General features: G+C 35.3%; 1 protein-coding gene across 10 annotated transcripts in view; it reads right to left on the reverse strand.

Annotated features, from left to right (window-relative positions):
- PTPRC (protein tyrosine phosphatase receptor type C) overlaps nt 1–14,094 on the reverse strand; it is a 122,235-nt gene that overhangs the window by 48,518 nt on the left and 59,623 nt on the right. Inside the window, exons 4-11 of one of the 10 annotated variants that reach the window (XM_021928947.2) lie at nt 13,506–13,703; nt 10,705–10,842; nt 7,859–8,002; nt 7,012–7,086; nt 5,882–5,908; nt 3,207–3,440; nt 1,918–2,046; nt 333–470 (exon numbers count right to left, since the gene is read on the reverse strand). In XM_021928947.2, the coding sequence (XP_021784639.2) occupies nt 333–470; nt 1,918–2,046; nt 3,207–3,440; nt 5,882–5,908; nt 7,012–7,086; nt 7,859–8,002; nt 10,705–10,842; nt 13,506–13,703 (1,083 nt within the window). Of the gene's footprint in view, nt 1–332; nt 471–1,917; nt 2,047–3,206; nt 3,441–5,881; nt 5,909–7,011; nt 7,087–7,858; nt 8,040–10,704; nt 10,843–13,505; nt 13,704–14,094 lie in introns of all 10 variants that reach the window. The other 9 variants (XM_021928961.2, XM_021928964.2, XM_021928956.2 and 6 more) reach the window with 9 other exon arrangements.

Consider the following 14,094-nt stretch of genomic DNA (forward strand, 5'->3'; position numbering starts at 1 on the left):
CAAAATGAAATTAGACTCTTACCTCACACCGTATACAAATATTAACTCAAAGTAGGTAACAGAGCTAAATTTAAGAGCTAATGCTATAAAATTTTTAGAAGAAAACATATGGATAAATCTGCATGACTTGGCAATGGACTTTTACAAATGACACCAAAAGCATAAGCAAAAGAAATAAAAATAGATAAATTGAGCTTCGTTGAAATAAAAAGCATATGCTTAAAAAGTATCAAAAACAGCAAAAAGATAACTCATTTCCTATGATTCTCAAGGAATTATAAGAACATGAAAAGGAAAGCAATTTTATATATAAATGTAAGTAACATACTCACTCCCAAAATCTGTTTTTATAAGTTTGGTTATGTTAATATACTTGTGGTCATTATAGAGTATTTCTGAGTCACACTTATACTCATATTCAGGTTCAAGGTTTTTTAAATAAATGTCTCCCTTATTATATGTTTTATTACCTGAAATAAAGAAATATTTCAAATGAGTATATCTATGCAATATTTCACACACACATTTATTTTCTAATTTCACATTTATAATTCTCTATTTAATATTTATCAGATTGAAACATCCATGGAGATTGTCAAAATAATAAAAGTAAAAGATCCTGAAAATAATTTTGCTACATTCCACTTTTAAGAAAATACAGGCTGAGTTTCCCTTATTCAAAATTCCTGGCACCAGAAGTGTTTTGGATTTAGTTTTTTTGTTGTTTTTTTTTTCAGATTTTGGAATATTTGCATATAAATGATAAGATATCTTGGGGATAGGACACAAGTTCAAATTCAAAATTCATTTATGTTTCATATATACCTCATATATGAATAGCTTGAGGTCATTTATTTTTCTCTGGGGATGCTGACTAAATTCTGTGTTGTGTTTCTGCATTTTGACTATGACCAGTCACTTTAGGTCACATGTAAAATTTTTCACTTGTTTGAGCCACATCATGTTGGCACTCAAAAAGTACTGGATTCTGAGAACATTTTGGATTCTGGGTTTTCAGATTAGGGATGCTCAATCTGTATATAGCAAATATAACTTAAAGTTGAGATTGCACCTCAGCTAGTCTTTGTCTAACAGATTCTCTAGAGAAAACATTTTATTATCATTGGTCTGTCTTATGTTTGCTGTTCCTTTCCTCATCCGCTTGCCTCATGGCCATGAATCTATACTATGATGATTATGTAATGATTACACCCAGTGCAATGCTCCATCCTCTATGCGTGTATCTGTGGATGTACGTGAATGCACATGCACACCTGCGCACATCTATCTGTCATGCCAGCTATGGCCTGGCAGATGACTTTATGTCAAAGGGTGGGAGAGTTCATCGCATTAAATTCAAATACACTTTAAAAATACTATCTCAATTATTAGTTGTCTCAATTCAAACCCAAACATATCCCTAGATGCACTTGCTCTTCTTTTTCTGCTTTCTTGTTATTTAAGTGTTCTTGAACTTGTGTATCAATTTTGTTGATGCAGAATGGAAAAAGTAAACTCTTGAACCATACAATCTTGTATTTGTTTTCCTTCATAACAGAGTTCGTGTATTATTATTTTCTTATAACACCCTTATCTCATGATCTCTTCAACAATGCCTGTGTATAATAATTGCCAAGAAAATTATTGTAAATTAATTGACTTTTAATTTTTAGATATTTATTTTTCATGAGAAATATTCATTTTGTGAATTTGTTTGAATGGTATAAATAATTTAATTATTTGACTCTAAATATACCAGAGACCAAGAAAAAGACAAGAAAGAAAAAAGACAAACAGAGGGAGAAAAGAGAGGCAGAGAGGAAGAGAGAAAGGACAGAGAGTAAAATTAAATAATATCTAGAGCAACATTGTACTACCAAAAAAAAAAAAAATCTCTGGTCAATGTTATATTCTTACCACATTGAAAACTGTAGGTAATTTTACTTTTATCACAAGCAAAGGGTTCAATAATTTTCCATTTTAAACAAATAGTGGTATTTGCTTTTACATCCGGTGTACAATCATCTAACCGAAACTTTTCAACCTCTGTCAAGAAGATACAGAAATAAATTTGATTAGTATTTCATAATGTGTGCCCCAAGCCCTCACTAATTCCTAACTTCTCAGTTAAAGCCACTGAAATTATGCTAATAATATAGAATTTGGTAAGTATTGAGATTGCTATGGGAAAAGTCTAATAACTCTAGGGATTTGGTGTTTTTTAAATTATTTACTTTATTATTTTTAGCACCATATATTTTGGTAGTGTTTCATTTATAAGTTATACTACGTTAAAAAATGAAATGCAAGCAAACATTGATAAAATTGTAGCTTTTGCACATTTTAAAACAAACACTCATTCCGTTTTGTATTTTTGTTTATATCTTCAATTTTTGTTTACTCTTTACTTACTTTGAATTGAATGATTATTATAAAGAGTATTGGGGGTTTCCTTCTTGGGAAATGCATTTTTAAGTATTGTTACCTTCTGCGTTTAATTAGTAATTTATCTCAGTAATATTTTGGGAAAATGAATAAATTAAATGGATTTTAACATATTTAAATGTTAATAAATATATTAATAGTCTCGAATTATTAAATGATATGACTTTTTTTTTTAAATTACACAGCTCTGGAATCCCTTTTCCAGAAGCTTTTGGCTAAGAGATGCTTCCCTGGAGTCTGCCCGACGCCTGTCACCCCCTCCTCTTTCCCAGCAGTAGCTTAGCTGACAAAACCAGCTTGATCTCCCTAACATGACCATAACCTTCCTCTTTTGAATGTATTTTGTTCTTCCCGTACACATCAAATCCTTTATGTTTCTCCCTAATATAATTAAGATAAATGTGTACTTAAAGCAGAATAAATATATGTACATATGTAATTAATGACTTCAGTTAAGTAGAGGAGAATAAAGAAAGCTTGTAGACAATCACTTAGCAGGATAAATTATATTTAGTATATATGAACATCTCCCTGTTAAAGAAGTAGAAGTGGTAATTTATGATTATAAACAGAAGACTTATATGACTCTATCATTTTTACTTGGTTAAGAAAGCAGAAAGTTCACCCACTCTTTTCCAAGGGACTTCCTTTTCCTCAGCCCTGTTCTCTCACCAGACCAGTTCCTGTGACCAGTGGAGAACACCACACGCGAAAGTGTACTGATTTTATAAATTTATGAAAAGAAATAAATTGATATTTACCTGGTGGCACATGTAATTTTAATTCTTTATGACGATCTGTACATGAATTATGAGATACGAAAACGTTCATTTCTTTACATTCTGGAAGATTAAGCACCTCATTGTTTGTGCAAATATTGTGTGTGTGATTATTGTTTGTACATTCCACATTCTCATTAACATTTAGCTTTGCTGTAAATAATTTAGTTTTGTTGTTATATAAGTAATCCACAGGGATGTTTGCATATTTTTCAGCTAAAAGAAAATAGAACATTGAGTGTTATCTTATTTTTCCAGAATAAACAAAACCACATTCATGCAAATGCCAAAATATCAAATCAACTAACCAAATATCCTCAAAAACATGAAAAGGAAGAAACATATCAGATGCCTGTATATCATTTTTCTCGTAATTCTCTGTGCTTTACTGCCCTATCAACAACCCCAGTTTGTAAATTTATATTTGAATGATTACCAGATGAGTGTCTGTCTTCCTAACTGGACTTGGAATTTCCATGAGAGCAAAGTCTGGTCTATTTTTATTATCACTGTAAATCCAGGAATATGCATAATATTTATCATTAATGGGAACTCACTAGTTACTTGTTGACTTGATGCACAAATAAATGATGCATCTGACACATTTATTCTTGCTTTATAATTTTCTTGTTTTCTAAAATGTAGTTATTAACTATCTGTCTCTTCATATATGTGGAGCATTAATTACTTAGAGACCAGAAGCCCTCATTCATTCCTTAACTTGGATAAAATTATGATTGATAATATACCTCCAAAGCACCTTTTTTTTTAGTGTCAACAATTTCTGCTGAGTGATAAAAATATCTTTACAACAAATATAAATTTATTAATTCATTGTTATTCACCAAAAATTATTAAGCCTTTGTCATGCATAAGACATGGTCACCAACACTAGGAATTCAAAGGCAAGTTAGATATAATCAGCTTTTAGAAATATATCCTCCAATGTGGAGGCAGACACGTGCATGAATTGCAGGAGACATATAAACCTCTAAAATAAGATTATGCCAGAAATAATGTGGCACTAAAAAGAGAGAGATCTGTTCCATTTGGAAGGTATGGGACAGGATTTCCAGAGAAAGTGACTTAGTTTGTGTTTTAAAATATGGACAGGAAATAGAAAAATAGACATGGGGTTTGGGGAATGAGGTTGGAGCAGAATTCCAATTGTAGAGGAAGAGCAGGAGTGGCCACAGAGGCAGGAAGGAACAGTATATGTTTAGAAAACTGTAAGTGGGTGACTCATGCCTGTAATCCTAGCACTTTGGAAGGCTGAGGCGGGTTGATCACCTGAGGTCAAGAGTTCAAGATCAGCGTGGGCAACATGGTGAAACCCCACCTCTACTAAAAATACAAAAATCAGCTGGGCTCGGTGGCATGTGCCTGTAGTCCCAGCTACTTGGGAGGCTGAGGCAGGAGAATCACTTGAACCTGGGAGGCAGAGGTTGCAGTGAACTGAGATTGTACCACTGCACTCCAGCCCGGGCAACAGAGTGAGAAAAAAGGAAAAGAAAAGAAAAGAAAAGAAAAGAAAAGAAAAGAAAAGAAAAGAAAAGAAAAGAAAAGAAAAGAAAAGAAAAGAAAAGAAAAAGAAGGAAGGAAGGAAGGAAGGAAGGAAGGAAGGAAGGAGGGAGGGAGGGAAGAAAGGAAAGAAAGAAAGAAGGAAGGAAAGAAGGAAGGAAGGAAAGAAAACTGCAAGTGGTTCCATATTACTTAAGTGAAGAACATAAGGAGGCAATGATGCAAGAAGAGAGGAGGAGAGGTGAGTAACTACATGATTATAAAAGATAATATTAATTAAACATACATATGAAGGCCACTCTTTGCACTAAATGTACGGAAAGCTACTGAAGGCAGTGACTCCAGTGGTGAGACTTAGAAATGAATGGAGGAATAAGCCCTGACCATGAAGAACCACTTTGCTTCAACTGAGAATCAAGGAAGAAAATGAGAAAAAAAAAAAAAAAGAGAGAGACAAACTGTTTTCAAGTATCTGCTTTGAACCAGCCCCTAACAAGCAAGACACAAAGACAGAGAAAGAGAGAGAGATTTTTCTTCTTGATAAGCTTTGAAGGTATTATCCACATTTTATATTTATCATCACACTGAATCCTTGTCCTCCCTCGTACACCAACAAACTTGCTGTCATTTCATTTTTTTTTCAAATACCTAAACTAAAATTAAGTAGCTTTACCAAAGTTGTCTAACTGGAAAATTTAGTTTTCAACTCTTATTTTGGATTCCAGGGTTCTATGTGCAAGTTTGTTACAAAGGTATATTGCATGATGCTGGGGTTTGCAGTAAAATTGAAATCGACACCCAGGAAGTAGGCATAGTTCCCAATATAGGTAGTTTTCCAACCCTTGCCTTCCTCCCTCCATCATCGCTCTTGTATTTCCCAGAGTTTATCATTCCCAACTCTATGTCCCTGTGTAGTGAGTACACATCCTGGTACTCAAATCTAGGTCTGAATATAAAATCAAAACATCTTACTACTAAGAGATACTAGCTCTTAAAATTTGAGACTAGTCATTGGTGAGAAATTAGAGCTAGTGAGTTCAGCTTGCTAGTGGATCCTGAAAGCTTGAAATAAAGAAAGATGTAATTAAAGTGCTATCCCAAAGTGAGGTATGCTGATTCTAAGTAAATAAACTTACCACATGTTGGCTTGGATGGAGTAGTAGCTGTAATGGAGGAAAAAAGAATGTAAATGACTAAAATTTTGCTTTAGATTATCTTCCATGTCATTTTGGGGAAAGCTGATTTACAGTACCTCTACTTCACAAAGTCTATCTAGTTAGATTTAACAGAATATGAAGAATTTGCCTAGTACAGGTTTTCATTTCAAAACTTAAAGCATTATAAAGGAGTGAGCTAATTCTACAAACTTTTTCATGAATATACCCAGTAAATGCAATTAGCAATATTAAGACTTTTAGGTACACATCTAATTGCAGTATGGCAACATGGCTGAAGATTCACACAGCCAAAAATATTTTAAAGGTCTTCATTTGTTTGATTAGTCTCGATGTCAATTTATATAATTATAACTCCCATAGTACGAAGTTCATACTTTTTGTTTACAAAAAAAAAAAAAAAGTCAGAGAAAAGGCAAGGACTGCTTCATTCTCTAGATTAGCTTTTGTAAGCTCTTTGCACATCTACTAGATCCAGGGTAACAAATTGCTCTCTCAACAAATCGAGTAGTGTCTTGTGTGGGTGTATGCATTTCAGTGAATAATTGGGAGAACATGTGCTTTGTGTAAGCTAAGAGATCTCTGCTCACCTCGATTCTGGGTTGGAAGAATGTGGAGAGAATGGTGGGCTTGTAAGCTCTGATCAGCTTACTTGCTGATTCACACATACCAGTATTGCTGTAGCCACCCGTCAATGTCTCTTTCCTTTATCTCCATGCCCTCTCACTGCTTAACTGGAACTCTGCAACCAGCCCTATGCTGCTCACTGCTTGCAATGGACAGCCCCTTTGATGGGCCTGTTCTTTCCCATACTAAGACCTAAACCCCTGAGAGAAAAAGTTCCAGTAGATGTGGTTATTTCTCACACATGCTTTCTGATGGATTATGACAGTACCAATTATATCCTGATCTCATCAGCTGTTGCACTGCTAAGCAGAGAAATGTCTTCCTGCTGTTCCATCACCCTCAGGATTCAAACACTTAATGCAACTTAAAGAAAGCAGCCTGAGGTAGAGTGGGTAGAAGGCCCTTGTGAGAGCACATCACCAGGCACGTGGGGATTGTGTGGCTGTGACTGAGGGTAACGTCACCTATTGTTGGGGTTGAAATGACAGTGCTTCCAGAAGGGCTCAGAGTGATTGTTACAGAGGCATTAAGGTAGGAATCTGCAAGAAAATGAACAGAAGAATAAAAGTTAATGTGTTTGTTATATTGAAAGGTAAAAGAAAAACTCTTTAGCAAAGATAATTTCCTAATGGAATCTTTTCTCTGTGAGTCCTCTTTTGATTTGACGTTTGCTTGTTTTAAAAATAATAAAGTGAATCAAAGATTTATTTCAAGTCATTTAAACTGAACATTGTATAAATTGAGAGAAAACTATTCATTCCTTGATATAATTCTTAGTTGATGTGCAATCTTCCTCAAACTATTCATTTCCCTTTCATTCGCGGCTTTGCATATTTGGATTCTAATAAGGGTCACAATTACTCTTTTTAAATATTTATTACATACCAGATTTTACATATTCAGTCATCACATTAATATTTTGAAAGGAGTGTTATTATGTCCATTTTTACACAAAGCAAATCTGACATACAGAAAGTATTAGTAATTTGCCCTATAATCAGCTAGGAAGTTGAAGAAACTGGATTTGATCCCAGAGCTATATGACATTAAGGCCTATTATTGATTCTTCTTTGCCATGGACTTTTGTAATGTTAATAATAAAATACGCCCAGAAAAAGCTTACTGGCAAGTTTCTTTTACGTAATTTGGTGTTAATACGTGAACATTTGTAAAATGAGAAACTAGATTAGAAACTAGCTCTTTTATTATTGTGCAAATATTATTTGGCACAAAATAAAAGAGCTGCATTAAAGTTTTGAGTTTCCATTTCATTATCTATAACTGAAGACACCTAGAGCACCATAGTCAGACCTGAGGTGTTCGCTGTGATGGTGGTGTTGGAGGTGCGTGCAGATAAGGCAGCAGAGCTGTTGCGTGCAGGGATGAGGGTGGTTGCTAATGGGGAAATTGGGTCTGTAGGAAAGGTGCTGGCTGTACTCCTCTCTCCTGAGACATCTGCAATCAGAAGGGCCATCAGTACCGTCAGTTGTGTCTGTCATGCAATGACAATAGTCAGATAGCCAACATGAGCACAATTACTAAAGTTAAGGCAAAGAAACAAACCTTCAAGCCCTTCTGCTATACCACAACACATATATTCTACAGAACCGTACCCAAAACACCAGGGCTTATGGGAAAGATGACTTTAGGGGCAGACAACTGGAAACCTATGAGGCTTCATAATCAGAGCACAACTTAAAACATATATATATATATATGTATATATATATTTATATAGTTTGGACAGCCCAAGAAGCCTAAAATGCTGGGCTGCAGGCTGCCTTAGGCAATATAAAAAATGTATCAAAGCAGTAGAGACAGGTGCTGTCTTAGTGGTGCTGAGACCACGTAGATGGAGGTAGAGCTCTGAGTGTGAAAGGTTGGCACAGGAGGAAGTGCAACTTGATACATGCTGAGAGCCTTGCAGGCACACACCTCTCTGGGGAGGGATCCCTGGGAGCAGGTGCTCAGTTTTAATTTTCTTAAAATAGAGCTGAATGGGATCCTGCCTGTGCCACAGCATGAGCTCAAAGGTTTTCTTTTTTTTCCTTTCCAGCTGAAGGTTACAATCCTACTTTCACAATTCAGGCTCCCCTGGCCAGGAAAAATCAAATTGGCTTGAAATCCAACAAGCTGCACATTACAGTGGCATCATTCTCTTATTTTCCAATCACATAGGGGCTAATTGGTATAGAATCTAGGGTTGTAGCCAAAGAAACTGCACATTGTACTGGGTTAGAACTTTTCATTGTCAGGCTTCAAATTATGTAAGGTATTTTACATCATTGCCCAACATCACAACCAGAATTACAGCACAGGCAATCAATGTATATTCATTTGGTGCCTACTAGATGACTAGCACTATGCTAGTTGCCATGGAAAAAGCAAAATAAATATGAGCTACCCTTTATTCAAGAGCTTGTTGGGTTATTTTCTGTCAAGATCCCTGGGGTCATCAGTTTAATGACGTGAGATTAATCTCACATTTGCAGGCAGAGTCTGTATTTCAGCAGTGATACACGCATGCATGTTCTGAACATGGCTTTGATTTGAGCATGCAGGTGTCTACCAGTTACAAATGCAGTACAGTCTATAATTTCACACATACATTCCATTAGAATTGAAAATGCATCTTCCAAATAATTGAGCATGGGTTCTCAGCTCAGTCTTCAAAAGCCGCTAAACCACGAAATTTAACTAAACCATAGAACAGAATAAACAACATAAACATGAGGTTTTCCATTCTGGATCCCCAGAGGAGGGCTTCAGCAGAACATGTAGAAGAGTGAGGAAAGCTCATTTATTCATCTTTTAAAAAACTCATTCAGACATAGAACTGGCCCCCTGCAGAGTTTTGAAAGCAGCCTTTTTCCACCTTCTTTTCCACACTCCTCTCACTCACTTGTTCTGTTCTCCCCTCTCCAGCAGACCCTGCTCCCAAGCCGTTTTGAGGCTTCCACTCTCAACCTCCCCGAACTCCCTACCTTCCCTCCTCCTCACTTGAAAACTTCTTTTCTCTTGTTATGCAGGTACTCTCAGTGGTGGTAAGGGGTGGCATTTACAATTTTAATCAGGTTGATTAATCCTAATAGATTTTTAATCAGTAGAATTAGCCACTTTGAGCGGAAGAATTCCTGGATCAGGACACAGCAGACTAGTCTGTGTGACAACTAGCCCCCAGGGGTCAGTCCCCTTTTGTTATTTTCCAGTTTCTTCCCTTCCACAATTTCGGGTTCTGGGGGTTTGCTAAAAGCTCCAAATATTTTTATTGTGGTTCCCATGGCAGCCAGACTAGGTGGAATGAGGCAGGTGAGGGCGGCTCTTCTCTCACTTGTTTAAAGAGGGTGGATTGTCTGGAATGACTTTTATGCCAAGGGCGCAGTTTTAATACTGCAAAATAATAATTATTCTATATGATGTGCTTGATTCCTACCTAAAGCAAGACCATGTTCCTGCCAGCTACATAGGTCTACCATTTATATCTTTAACTTTCAAGCGTTCAGATCACTGAAATTACATATGCGACTGTGTGGATTTGTGATCTGACAAAAAACATACTTGTTTTTCTTGCATATAAAAGGGCACCACGAAGTGATATGGAGACTAATTTTGAAAAGAAAAGGGAGGAAATATTTTGTACTGTTGTTATAAACACAGAGATGCCATCCTGAAAGATTCTTGATGTTTGAATGGGAAACAAAACCATTCCTTTCTTTTTTCTCATTCTGTAAATAACAGTGTCATTGTGGTTACAACTTCTCACTGCCCTTCATTGATAATAGGAGTCACTCTTCAGCCTGGTTTCTGTTGGTGCAAAGTCATTAAGTAAAGATTTATGCATGTTATTTCTTACTTCTAACAAAAAGTTTTCCTTGTAGAATAATTGCCTAAAATATATAAAAAATAGACTGTCCTGAATACCTCTTTCTTCCTGAGCAGATTTTTCTGTAGTCTAACAACTCTCATTATTATTTCGTCTCTACTAAAAAGACAATTGTTCTGTGGTTTCACATTCCTAAGAGTGACTGAAATTCCAAATTCATCAACTAACAGTAGCTGCACGTTAAATAAGTGGTTAGATTTCCTCACACCATTCTTAAATACAGGTAGTCGTCTTGTACTCTTCATATTTGCACAAGTCTAAAGGACCCGCAAACCTGAGATATTGCTGCCTGGGGTAGGGCTGAGTGTGGTATTGGCGGCGGAGCCGCTGAGTGTCTGCGTGTCAGTTCCAGTAGAGGGCGTCTGCGAGTCTGCATGCGTGGGAAGGTGAGGCGTCTGTGCTGATGAAACACCTAAGGTAGGAAAGTGAGATCATTACATCAATCTTCCCCCACTGGAGATGAATAATTTATTAAGAGGTTATAAGGAGCAAATTGCGATTGTAGTTTACCAAACTGTGAAGTGACCGTATCTGTTAAAATGTGTCTATCAGTATTTAAATTTGCTTGACTGGAAAGTGACAGGCACCTGAGTCCTCTATTTACATATCCTTGGGAGGTTTCCTGAGCTGGATGCAGCCACAGAGAATTCGTGTTTCCAGGTGGCATTACTGACTTTCAAATCACTATGAGCTTTCTGAATTCTCCATCAACTCTACAAACTGACAGATGCAACATTTCTTTGTAGGCAGAATAAGAAAGGAATCTTCCAATATACTAGTATCTCTTACAAATTACAAAGAAAAGAAGAAATTTAAAAATGGACAAGAGATGTGACAAACATCTACCTAATATACACAAGGGTCCAAAGGTATATGAAAAAATGTTCAGTGTTACAAACAAATTTTTAAATGTAAATCAACATGAAATATTTCTAACTAGCATACTGGCAAAATTTGAAAAGGTTGATAAGATCTAGTGTTTGAAAACATGTGGAAACAATCTCACATGTCCATGCTTACACACACAGTCTCTCACATACTCACAAAATCATATGTTGAGAGCCTGGAGGATATACAACAGTGGTTAAAAAGGTATCTTTAAGGAACAGAATTTAAAGGGATGGTATTTTCATTGTGTGTCTTTTAAGTACATATGAAGTATACACTTTATATACTTTACTCCTATATGTATATATGTATATGTATGTGTATATAGGATTAAAGTATATACACACACAATACATACATATATTTTATATATATTTAACAGTATATACAAATATATATACACATATACCCATCTATATTGAAAATGTTTTGAAATAGTCATCAACTATTCTTATAAAAATAAAATTACACAATTAAATTTAATGTTATGCACATGGATGGTTATTGTAACCATTTTCAAAAATGAACAATTTTGAATAGTGTATATAATATTCTTAGAAATATGGACTAAAGGATTTTTACCCCAATTATATCAATAAATGAAAAAATTGCATTCAGCAGTATAAATCAATCACAATCATAAATTAAATAACTCATATAGACTTTATTCCAATAGATAATTGAAATATGACCTGATGAAAAGATTATTTTCTAGAAAAGAAAGTGTGTTTTTATTTGAAAGCATAAACTTTTCTAGGTAATTTCACCATCAGTATTATTTTGCTAGAGCAAATCAGTATTTTGAAATTATTCATCCTTATTTTCAATCTATTCTACTTTAAACCTTTCTCATACTGTGCTCTATCTGTAAATTTATGGCTTAAGTGGTTTTAGATTTTTAAAATGTGGAAATGAAAGTTAGGAATGTTGCACGTTTTTATTCGTATATGTGACATGAAATACAGAACCTTCAAAAGGAAAACTCTATGTAACACTACTCAGGCAACAAACAAAATCATAAAATAGCATGAGATGTTCTGCCTAGTCATCAACACCTTCATCCTTGCCTTCCTTTAGTAAAAATTTTGGGCAATGTGTTCAAATTTTTACAGTGTTTAGACAGAACCTAGTCACTACTCTGCTATGGTGACAGGGAAACAAATGGAAGATTAAATGCACAGTCTTGTACTTGCTGTAGGAAGGCACTGACTGTTTATTTAACTGCTTACTATATCCAATAAACTTCATCAGTATGGTACTCAAAATACTTTGAAGTACCCTAAACAAAATTTCTGTGATGGTGTTATATATGCTTGTTTCTTCAAATGAAGATAAATGGCATTGTTAAACAGTTCAAATAGCTTAGTATCTTTTATCAAAGTATGTCTATAAACCTGTTTGCCCAAAAAAAAAGTCAACATAACACATTATTTCAGGAAAGCATGAACACTCTCCTGATAGTAAATTTGAGTACTGAATACACTGGCAGACCTGTTGCTAAACATTAAATGAGCATATACTTATATCAGCATTGTAAGGAGCATCAGTGTCCCTCCTTGGCAAAAATATCTCTCACATCAATCTGATTTTTTCTGGGAACATGGCTACATTGCCTTTAATTTTACCAGTAGAACTTACAACCTTAATTTAAAATGTTTTCAATAATGCAAATGCTCTTAAAAGAAACTCATATAACAAAATTGGGTTGTCAATTCTCAGAATGGATTTAAAAATAATACATTCTCTATCTTCAACAATTTTTGGATAAAGAGAATCTAGAATGAAACAAAGAAATGGGAAGATTCCCGTTTAAGGCACCTTCCAAGGAGAGCAGGACTGATAATCTCTGAACTTGGGAAATTCTCATCTGTCCGGGTGGCAGGAAGCCAAGCGGGAGAATCATGGAGAGTGTGTATAGATCAGAGGATACTAGAACAAATTTCCCTCCTGATTGTCCTTGGAGATCTTGCCTCCCTCCTTTTCTCTCTGCACTCCCTAACAACATGCATTAATTACTTTGGTCGATCTATATTTCACAGATACTAATTTCCTGCAATTTCTGCACTTCAACAAAATCACATCCTCAGAAACTGTGAAAATAATTTAAAGACAAGTTGTACTGATAACTTTAGAATTTTTTAAATGACATTGCCCTGATATTTAAGTTAACAACTTTTGTGTGCCAACCTGTCGTATTAAAAGCACTAGCGTTATCCAAAGAGTCCGGGGATACTTGGGTTGAAGTATTGTCTGAACTAAGAGATGGTGTGGTCTCTGAGAAGTCATTTTCTCTTTCAGAGATGCTTGCGGGTGAGAATGCAGTGGTGTGAGTAGGTAAGGGGCCACTTGAAAGCGGAACACTGGGCATCTTTGTCGTTCTCGGTCCTGTTAAATTAATGGAAAATGGAAGAAGGACAAAATAAATATGTGAATCATATCCCAAATGTATGCTCATCCCAGTATACTAACTCCCCAGTCCATTATAGTGTGTATGTACCTATATCTACACATACATATACACACACCATACATAAGTATATGTATATGGTGTGTATATGTATTCATAAATATATATACACAAATATACATGCATACATACAAATATTGATGCATACAGAGATACATATAATATATAGACACAGATCTAAAACAAGTTACAGAACGTTGGCTAAAGATAACAATGGGGAAACGAAATTGAAAGCAGCTTCTCACCTATCCAAAGCAATTGTGTTCAGAAGGATGAAGCATAATGGGTAAAGATGATTTAAAAAATTAA

This window comes from Papio anubis, chromosome 1 (genome assembly GCF_008728515.1).
Source record: "Papio anubis isolate 15944 chromosome 1, Panubis1.0, whole genome shotgun sequence".
NCBI classification, from domain to species: Eukaryota; Metazoa; Chordata; class Mammalia; order Primates; family Cercopithecidae; genus Papio; species Papio anubis.